Raw genomic sequence first — 11,169 nt, 5'->3', positions numbered from 1 at the left:
TTTTTTTCTTCTCTCTGCATCCCCTTCGCCGTTTCGCACTTAACTCCTTGGAAGGCTACTTCCCAAGAAGAGCGAAAAATGAGGAAGAAGAGCAGAAGGTATATCAGCCGAAAGATGGAAGTTTAGGGCTCACAAGACCAACCTCCTTTATGATATTCCTTTTGGATGGAGGACATACCACCCATGGGAATACTCGTAGGAGAGAGAAAAAAAAAAAAAAAAAAAAAAAAAAAAAACTATGGTTGGCAAAGTTCATATGACATGCTCATATTGTTATCACTTAATAAGTTTAAGTGTAAACAGAAGGTAAAGGGGAAAAAGGCGGGCCCAGGTTTCACCTTAGCATTGCAACGACAAGGGGGAGTTACAAAAAGGGGGTGGGTACCCACCTTACCCCTTAACGGTTAACATATATTGTGAATGTGCAACGTCTGGGATAACTTCAGTGCAGAATTAAAAAGAAACAAAAAAAAAAAAAAAAAAAAAAAAAAAAATACAAAAATGTGTGCAGTGTATTATGCTGATATATATGTGCACAGTTTCAAACATATTGCGAAAATTTTCGCTCGATTGCCCAGGAACGAGATGCCATACCAACACGCCACTAATAATACAGAAGCCCTGTATCTTTTAAATTCTTCCTTAGGTAATCTTTCCAAAGACAATCGTTTTGTAACGCGGGACACATGCCTCCCTATTCGCTGCGCTCACCTCGCTCTGTAGATAAAAAAAAAAAAAAAAAAAAAAAAAAAAGTTAAACAGAACGTGAACTTTTTCACACACTTGGACTTGATCAAATTGGCATGAATTTGTACAGATTTATTTTCCTTCTGCGTTTTCCCCTACCGTCTTTTTTTTTTTTTTTTTTTTTTTTTCTTGTTCCCCTTGGTAACTCTCGTTCTTGTCCCACTTGTTTGCTCTTTCCTTTTTCTCATTACAACAAGGTCAGGCGACTGGGACACGCTCCCATGTGGACATTTTCTTCCTTTCAAAAGGAGCGAAGTTATTCATTTTTTACACAAAGGATTAGCAAAATTGGAAGGTGTGGGATTATTCATTACGGAAAAAAAAAGGAGAAAAAAAAAAAAAAAATTGGTATGTATTTAACTTTCACCAACTGAATAGGCTGTTGCATATGTACCACTGTGCCCAGGTGGGGGAAAAGTCGTTTCTATACGCATCCTCAAGGGAAGGGAGAGAATCATTGGTCATGTATTTTATACGTAATATTATTATGTGCATTTATTTTATTTTTTTTTTTTTCCCTTCTATGGCAACGCATTTCTTTTTCGTATCAGCTAGCGTCACGTTTTTTTATGTTAAAGACGATCGCCCACTGGTGAATGTCGTATACCAAGAGAAAGAAGGGGAAAAGAAATCGGCCGAATGAGAAGAAAAGTAAAGAAATTTTCTGCACCAAAAAGGGGAAGGAAGTGAAGTGAAATTCCAGAAAAACCTTCCTGGGCGGCTAACTCTAAACTTGCAAATGATGCCAACTATATAAAGCACCTTTGAGATGTTTCTCCAGCAGAGATTTCACCTGTACATCATCTAGCGTAGGGCGTGTGCGGCGAGGAACATTCCAGAGAAGGCATTCCCCATTTAGCATACAGCTTACATGCATTTAAAGTAGCGTGTACGTGAATCCCTACACCGTATGTGCAAGCATCTTTTGCCTGCTACACAATCTGTCATGCCGAAAGCCCTCACGGTCAGTCGGTTCTCTTCCACTTTTTTTCTTGCCACCTTACGGGATGCATAGCACCTTTATATGGGGAAATAACCTTTTAAATCTCTCAAAATGACACAACGAAGATTTTTATTTTGCCTCCTTGGTTGGAAGGGAATAGTTTTTTTTTTTTTTTTTTTTTTTCTAAAAAAAAAGATGGCATTATAAAATTGCGCGAACTTTTATGCGCAAAAAAATGTATATCCCCAGTTATAGGAATAGTGACATGAGTAATTATGTCATCACTGTGATCATTTGTGGCTTATCTTCTCCAGGCTAGCCAGGGGGGAGGAGCCTTTTTTTTTTTTTTTTTTTTTTTTTTTTTTTTTTTAACCTTCAGTTTTAATGACCTGTTTGCAACATTCCGTTCGCAGCAGTTCCCTTTTTAACAGTTCCATTGTAACAGTTCCTTTGTAACAGTTCCTTTGTAACAGTTCCTTTGTAGCGGCTCCATTTTAACCGGCCCTTTTTAAGATTTTCCTGGGGGCGATTCTTCTCATCCCCCGCCTAGAGCTGTACACAAGCTCGCACCTTCCAAATGTGACGACTTGGCACATGTCAAGTGCTACCAGTGTGAATGTACCCGCCTCCTCTCAATAACCGAGCAGCATCGAGGTCGTCTGTTTTCGGGCACTAGATTCACACGAGCTCATAAGCGGTCAGGAGAAGAAACGAACAAGTGATAGAGGAAAAAAAAAAAAAAAAAAAAAATTAACGTGTGAATGCAAACGACATGGCGGCAGACGAAACGGAGCAAAACAAAAACGAACCTGAATCAGTCGAAGATGTGGACCCATCGAACTTGAAGAGAAAAAGTGATGGATTCCTCTTCAGAAATTTTAAAAGGCTCAAGCAAAAACTGCAAGGGAATGGAGATCAGGAGGAGGAATCTGAGAAAGAGCCACCAACTGAGCAATCAGATGATCTGCCTGAGCAGAATCCAGACGATCAGGACAACCTCAACCCTCGTGTGCACATCTCAAAGAACTTCAAACACAACAAGAAGAGTAAAAAAATTATAGATGAAGATTATGGAAATGACGGAGAGGAAGAGGAGGTGGTGGACAAAGAAGGAAACGATGAACCGACAGATCGCAGGAGGAAGAAGCCTAAAAGGGTGAATGATAACCATGATCAAAACGCAACGAAAGAAGGAGTGAGCAAACATGATGGTGTAAAAACGAAAGTTGATTTAACAGTTGCAAACCTGAATGGGAATGATGTAGAAAAGGGGGGGAGTAAGGAAAGAGAGTCAATGAATAATAACTCTCCTGTGGAAAAGGAACTTAAAAAATCCAAGGTGGGTGAGGAGGAAAACGACGATGAGGAGGAAAATGATGTTGAGAACGAGGAGGATGACAATGACAATGACGATGAAGAGGAAGAGGAAGAGGAAGACGATGACGAAGCGGATGAGGACGAAGAAGAAGACGAAATGAAAGGATTCATCGTAGACAGCGAAGAAGAGGAAGAGGACGACGACGATGAAAACGATGATGATGAAGAGGAAGGCAAAAAGAAAAAAAAGAAGAAAAAAAAAAAAAAAAATTATGATTATTTTGAAAACAAAAGCCTAGACGAAGAAGATCTAGAACTAATAGCAGAAAATACTGGAATGCAAGTAATTCGTAGCGAAAAAGACACGAAACATCGAAGATTAAAAAAGATTAAAGATTTACAAGGGGGAGATGACGACGATGATGATGACGATGACGATAATCTCTTTGCAACAACTGCAAAGAGCGATGACAAGAATGAAAACAAAATCGATCGGCTAAAAGATAAAGACTACTTTATTGACGATAGCGAAACGCCACAGAAGAAGCACAAGGCGGATCTGAAAAACAGCCTTTTCAATTACGACGATAACCAGTCTGATGGTGGCGAAAATGAAAACGATGTCGAAGCAGATGACGATGAGGAAGAAGGATACCCAATCTCATCAGAAAATATTTACAAAACAGATTCTTATATCCATGAAATTATTAGCCAAACGTTTGGAGATGTTAATACTGTTCTGGACATAATTAACGTATCTCCTGTGAAGAAGAAGAAAAAATACGATTACGAAAATGATGAAGAAGACGACGAAGAAGAGGAAGAGGAAGAAGAGGAAGATGAGGAGGAAGAGGATGATAACGAGGATGACGACCACGCCGGGAGAAATCGCGAAGGACATGGGGGTGATAACCTGTTCTCTGGGGATATCCTTCTCGACGATGATGAGGAGGAAGAAGGACCCAGGAGAATTAAAAAAAAAAAGAAAAAAAAATCCATCAGCTTTTTTGATCAAATTAATGAAGACATGAAAAAGAAGGGGTTGGAGGAGGATTCAGATTATGAGGTAGATGAGGGGGAGTATGAAGTTGATGAAGAAGAAAATGAAGTCGATGACGACGACGATGATGATGATGATGGTGATGACGAGGATAGTGACGACGATGATAATGATGATGACTCTGCCGATGAGAACGACGAAATGGACGGAGAGAGCGACCGTGAAATTTACGAGCAGGAATTCAAACAAGTGTGCGATGAAGAGTACGAAAAATTTGAAGAATACGAGGAGTACGACGATTTTGATGATTTTGACCATCTGCCCTATTATGATGAGGATGCCATAAGGAAGAAGGACAAGTATGGAGGGGGGAAAAGGGATAAGGTGAAAAGGAAGAAGGTTTTAAGCATCCTAGATGAGAGCGACAGGGAGGAAGAAGATGATAAAGATGATAAGGAAGATGATAAAGAAGATGATAAAGATGATAAGGAAGATGATAAAGAAGATGATAAAGATGATAAAGAAGATGGTGAAGATGAAGATGATAATGGAGAAAAGAATAAAATAGCAGTGGAGGAAAATCAGATAGACCTGTTCGGAGAGGAAGACATGGTCGAGGCGAAGGAAAAAATGGGAAAAACTAAAAAAGGAAAAAAGAAATCGAAAAATAACAAGAAGAAGAAGAAGAAAAAAAAAAAAAAAAAAAAATTAGATACAATATCAAACAGATGGAAAAGAATCGCAGAACCGGATGAAAGGCTCAGCCAGTTATTAACAAAAAAAGATGACCTAATCAGGTACTCCGATATCCCAGAAAGATTCTACTTCCACTACAGTAAAAGAAAAACCAAATTAAACAAAAAGTTGTTACTCATAGAATCCAAGTGGATAATACATAAACTGAAAGAGAAATATCCAAATTATTTCACAGTAAAAAATATGGAAAAAATAATCGAGCAAAATTACGACAAGACCTATACACATATAAAGGTGCAGGAATTTTTAAGTGATAATTTTCTTTTAAAAAAATGTATCCTCACATTAACGTTATTATTAAAATATAAAAATGAAATTCCATTTATTTTCTTTCACAAATTCTACTTAATCTCTCCACCATTTAATTTAAATATACTATGGGATATATATGAGTTGGATGCACTATGGTATAAAACATTCTCCAAAATGAACAGGCTAAGAATTAAATTAAAGTTGTTAAGTAATTCATATAGGATCCATTCAAACGTCTTTGACATTCTCGATAAGAACAATGATCTGTACTATGAGGACATCAACATATTTTATTTCTATGTGAAGAATGAACTCTTCAGGGGGATGAAGATGGAAGAAACTGCCCATGGAAAGAACTCCTCCATTCTTTGCATTAAGGACGAGGGGGAGGAAAACGCCGATTTGGAAAGAGAAAATACCATTGGAAGAAAGGAAAATGTGCCCAGTACAATATCCACCATAGCGCATGTAAACGAAAAGAAATATGTCCATTCCGGGGGTACAGGTGACGACGACACGGACAACCAGAACCTCGCGGATGATCTCTTTGGAGAAAAACTGCTAGAAGAAAATACCTCAAATAAAAACGAAGCCCCAAAAAAAACGATCAAGAAAGACGAAGAATCTAAACTTTACAACGAAAAGAGTGTCCCAGGATTTCTCTTCCTTGAGTATGTAAGAAAAAACAAATTCAATATTTGGGATGACTACCTCCTCACCACGGAAGAGTTTTATGAAAACATCGCTTACATTTATGATTTAATAAAGAATGAAACGATTTGGCCAAAAGACGATGCGGCAGATGCAGGAGAATCGCAGGAGCATCAATACGACGACTACAAATACGGGGATACCAAAACTAGCCGATATGCCAAACATGAACTGGGAACACATCATAGCAAAGCGAAATACAACAAAGAGCAATTAAGCACCTTCACGTATAATTGCTCCAAGATTAAACACATGGTTACAAATGTTCCAGAAATTTATGGCAACGATGTGAATAATCAGAATCAGGTGGAGGAGTGGTGTAAATCCTTCTTCACACGAGAAGTATCAAACAATAAAGAAATTTTCAAAACCCTCGTTTGTTACTATGCAAAACTCTTGGCTTCTCACCCATGCGTGAAATACATTTTAAGATTCTTCTTCCTCAAATACGCTTCCCTCACGACTGTGAGTACTAGCCAAGGAGAAGTGAACATCGATGTTAGCAACCCAGACTACTTCTCCTTCCGATTGTTCAGATTCCCAGTGTATCACTTGCTATGTGGTGAATATAATAAGAGCGGAGGCGAAACCGTCGACAGTAGTGCCACCGAGGTGAGTAAGGGGAATACACCCTACCGCCCGTCTCACGACCCATGCTATGTGCACAACTACAATGTAAACTTTTTCAACACACAACTGGACGAAGGAGATATCAGCATGGACCTGAAGAAGAAGGAGTTAGAGAACTACTACGCCAAGCACAAATACAAACACATCTATCTAGAAATTCTAAAAAATAGAGATAACAAATTAGTGAATCTGATTATCCACCCAATATTGCCGCAAGAAACAGTTCCATGGAAAACGGAAGATTTTGTAGAAAGGGAAAAATGTAAAAAGAAAAAAAAAAAAAAAAATGATCGAAATTTGAAGGCCTTCTTCGAAAAGGAAAAAAGTAAATTATCCAAAGCAGAAGCTATGGACAACGAATGGATCAACAATCTCCTAAAGCAACTATCTTACGCTTATTGCTATAACGACCTTGAGGACACCAACCTCTTCGTGCATGTACAGAAGAAAATCTTAAATAACTTCCTGTGTGTTGAATTATTGCCCTTGTTTAAAAGAAATATAGAAAATATGTTACTCGCTAGTGCACAAAATTGGCTCATGGTGTACATTCATCAGTCTTTCTATCTTACACTGAATGTTAAACCAATTAAAATTTACAAAAATTGGGAGAAGGAAAAGGCCAAACTACGAAATGGAAGAAACGAAGATAATTATTCTTCAGATTATGGGAGCAGAGATTCCTACTCCAAGTACGACGATGTGCAAAGCAGGCACCTGCGCCATGGAGGGAAAAAGAAGTACTACAGTGACGAATCTCACAACAGCAGTAGTGATGATCATGATGATGGTGGGAAAAGATCCAGGCGCATCCGAAAGGAAGAAAAAAAAAAAAACAAAAAGATGGAAAGCAAATGGGGAGAAAGTGATGACTTAACAACACCAGAAATGAAAGAAAAAAAAAAAGGGAATACAAAAGGATCTCAGAAAGGAGGGACCAATTGGGATCTCAGTGCCGACCAAAGTGGAGATACCAACTGGGATCTCAGTAGAGAAGAAAATGCGAAACACAAGTCGGATAAGCGGTCAAATAAGCCCGAACTCTTCGACTCATCACACTCCAATGGAAGTGATGAGGAATACAAATCCGACGGAACAATGAAAGAAAAAGAAAGTGGATACATGAAGCATCTGTCCTATGATGATAACTATTCCGACAAATCTGGAAAAAGTTACATTTCTAACAAACCAGATGAAGAAAAAAAAAAACAAAAAATTTTAAAAAGTATAAAAAAAAATCATAACGTGTATGAAGTGGTGTCCATAATCTGTGAACCCATAAACTATGGGATCAGGTTACACATAATGGCTTGCGACATCTATGGTGATATTATCGAATACATCTACCTAGATAATCTCTACCTGGATATTGGGAAAAAGGAGAAAATGCCAGTCGAGCAGGAGAAAATTGCCAAAGATATTAATATATTTAGCAACTTCCTCCGGAAGATAAAGCCCGATGTGATAGTCGTCGGTGTTAGGGATGTATACTCCTACCTCGTCTATTCCTACATGTTGAACTTCACCAACGGGGGCATGCAGAACATAGGGGATGATGCTCATCGGTATGGCATTGGGGGGAGCACTCACCAAATGAGCAATTCGCACCTGACGGGTATCCCTGGCAAGTATGTGGTAATTCCCGAAAATCTGTACATCCCAAGCATAGTAACGAATAGTCTAAAGTACAGCGCAGATTTGACGAGCAAGTATTCGAGGGAGGCGCTACTCTGTCTGTCCCTGTGCCGCTTTGTACAAAATCCGCTCTGTGTAGTTATATCCCTTTTTGAGGAAGAAAATAAAAACATGCTTAACATATGCCTGCACGATTTACAAAAATATATCTGTAGCTACAAGTTAGAGTCCCTGTTCCAAAGAATTATATTAGATGTTGTAAACAAAACCGGGTGTGACATAAATTTCTTGAAGAAGAAAAAAAAACACTTGGGAGTTATGTTAAGTTACGTGGCTGGATTAGGTTTACGAAAAAGAGAAGAATTAATCAAACTTTTACACAACAGGAATTTAAGTACCAGGGAGGATCTACTCACCCTATCATCGAATAAAAACCTAATAGGGAAGTGCATCTATCGAAACTGTTCCTCCTTTATTAGAATTATAGGGCACGCGGATGAGTATGTCGAAGCGCTAGACAACACAAGGATCCACCCCCTCAATTGCTATGATATTATCCAGGATTTATTCAAAAACGTTATAGACACAAAGAAAAATAACTTCTTAAAAAGCACTTACGACATTGTTAACTATATTATTAATAAAAAAAAACTTATTCGAAATATGGAGATAAAGGAGTATTCTAGGAGATTCTATGATGAGAAGAAAATATACATTTACCCCTACCTCAAGTTTATTCAGACGGAACTAATGCATCCGTATAAGGACTACCGTTACAACTACGAGCGGAAAAAGGAAGAAGAGTTGTTCTACCTAATAATCAATGAAAAGAAGGAAAACCTAGCCATTGGATCTGAGGTTGTATGCAAAATGGACTACCTTAACAAAAATAGCAATTATATTAAAATCACCATTCTACCATACAACATTAAGGGTATCATTACCGATTCGAAGGAATTTCTACGACAACTGAAAAAGTATTACATTGAACGAATGAACCTAATTAATTCTAATTTAGAAAATATAAACACATCAAATAGGAGATACCACCATTACGGAAATAGCAGCAATTTGAAGGACACTGAATATATTAACAACTCCGTCTTGGGTGAATTAATCAAAGGGAGAATCTCTTCCATCAGCTATAATTTGTACAACCGCTTCGAAACCAACTTCCAAGTTGTCGTAACGGATGAAAATATCAAGAAGGTTAAAGAGCAGACACTTATGGATAGTTTAAAATGGCCACTCACTTATAATTATCTTTCCCCTTTGGTTGAATTCGACATACACCACGACACAAACACGTTCATACAAAACCATTTCAGAAAATTAAATGACAACGAGGATTTTGAAGATTTCTATGAAGAAGACGAGGAGGACGAAGACCAAACAGAACAGAATCCATCGCATGATCCACATCAGGATGGACCTATGACAAATCGCATTAACAACAATAGGCAACAAAAATTGAAAATAAAAATAAAAAATAAAAATAAATATTATCAAAATAAAAAGCTCATAAATCATCCTCATTTCAAATTATGGAATTATCATGAAGTGCATGCATATCTTAAACAGACGAATATCCAAATAGGAGAGTCCATTATCTACCCATCGAACGAACTGAACAAGTTATACTTACACGTAAAAACATCAGATGATCCTTTCATCATTGCCAAGTTTACTGTATACGAAAAGAACATTCAGCATGCAAATAACAGTGGCACTGCCTCCCTACATAAGCATCTCCAGGGAATTCAACAAGTGTACCTTATAAATAACGAGCAGTTCCACTCCATTGATCAAATAATCTCTCTCTTTTGTGAAAAACTAAAACAAAACTTAATGGAATTGTATAACCACCCCAAATGTAAGAGAAGAAAAGACTGGGAAGAAATTAGAAAAGAACTATCGCAAGAAAGTTTACTGAAACCTGAACATATCGTCTGGGCCCTTATCCCCCCCATTCCCTTCCTACCCAAAAAGAATGCCAACGAAAATGATAATAAAACTGCCAGTCCAGAGTTTAATCCCCTTCGATTTACCCTTATGGTTATCCCGCCACATAATCATCACCAACAGCTGTACGCAAATTATAACAACGACCTTCATCGAAAGGATCACATCGTTCTCCAAGATTCCATCTACGTCGACCATAAGTCCTTCAAATTGTGGACCAGGGTTGAGCGCAACTTTAAGAACCTCATTACATGGTGGAAGGAGAAAGGCTACTGGAACAGACAAAACGAGCGACAGGAGTACATGAACGAGAAGAAGAGGAAGATGGAGGAGTACCGCCGCCTCCGGGGGGGCAGACCCTAATGACGGGAGTGACAAGCCAACTGAAATGACAACTACAGTCGAAAAATATCGTACACTACCCCCTCCCAGTGCATGCAGAGCCGCTATATGCTGCCTACCCAGGAGGAACGGAGAAGGGTACCAGTGAACTGTAAAGGAAAAACTTAACCGTAGTGTGCACTGAAAGAGAGTGTGTTATAGGCAATTTCTAATGATTCGTCCCATTTGTGTGAAATTTCCTGAGCGGGAATGAAGTCCAGAAAGGGGAAAATATATCTTCGTCCCCATACACCTCCCGTGCGGGCCGTCCTTTAGCGCGTGCACATATGCATGAACATGCATCTATCACGGAGTAAAGTTGACGGATAGCCTATTTTTCGTCCAATGGAGCTAAATCTTTGTCGTAGCGTGTGCCTTAATCACACTTTTAAAAATATAAATGAAGATAAATAATGCTTTTTCTTTTTTAACCGTGTCTCCGTTTTTTATAAAAAAAAAAAAAGAAACAACCCATGTGTTTTATTGAACTTGCTAAATGGAAAATAAATAACAATGATGTTTTTCCTACAAAATTAACATTTAAACAAATTTGAACAATGGTGTTTTCATGGTTAAATTGCGACGCCTCTCTACACATGTGTGTTCATTCATATTGGGAGAACCCCCCCCCCCTCATACAAGCTTTTATTCTTTTATACCTCTCTGCGATATGAAAAATTCGACCACTTCAAGCACACACCCTCCTCTGCAGGTGGGCTGTAAAACGATAGCGCTATAATTTTCTCCACCTCCTCAATGTGGAACCCTTTTCGAATGAGAAGTGTTTCTGAAAATTGGAGCGAACAGATGAGAGCTAGTTCGGCCTTATAAATAC

General features: G+C 38.4%; 1 protein-coding gene across 1 annotated transcript; it reads left to right on the top strand.

The window, feature by feature from the left end:
• Window positions 1-2,462: 2,462 nt before the first annotated feature.
• PKNH_1351900 (uncharacterized protein) lies at window positions 2,463-10,316 on the top strand (the record flags this gene model as incomplete). The annotated part of the gene is made up of 1 exon (XM_002260894.1): window positions 2,463-10,316. One exon carries the CDS (start codon window positions 2,463-2,465, stop codon window positions 10,314-10,316), a length of 7,854 nt encoding a protein of 2,617 aa, XP_002260930.1.
• Between the last annotated feature and the right edge of the window lie 853 nt (window positions 10,317-11,169).

The sequence above is a fragment of the Plasmodium knowlesi genome (genome assembly GCF_000006355.2).
Source record: "Plasmodium knowlesi strain H genome assembly, chromosome: 13".
Classification (NCBI taxonomy): domain Eukaryota; phylum Apicomplexa; class Aconoidasida; order Haemosporida; family Plasmodiidae; genus Plasmodium; species Plasmodium knowlesi.
The sequence above is the reverse complement of the archived record's forward strand: the minus strand, read 5'-3'. Positions and strand labels throughout refer to the sequence as shown.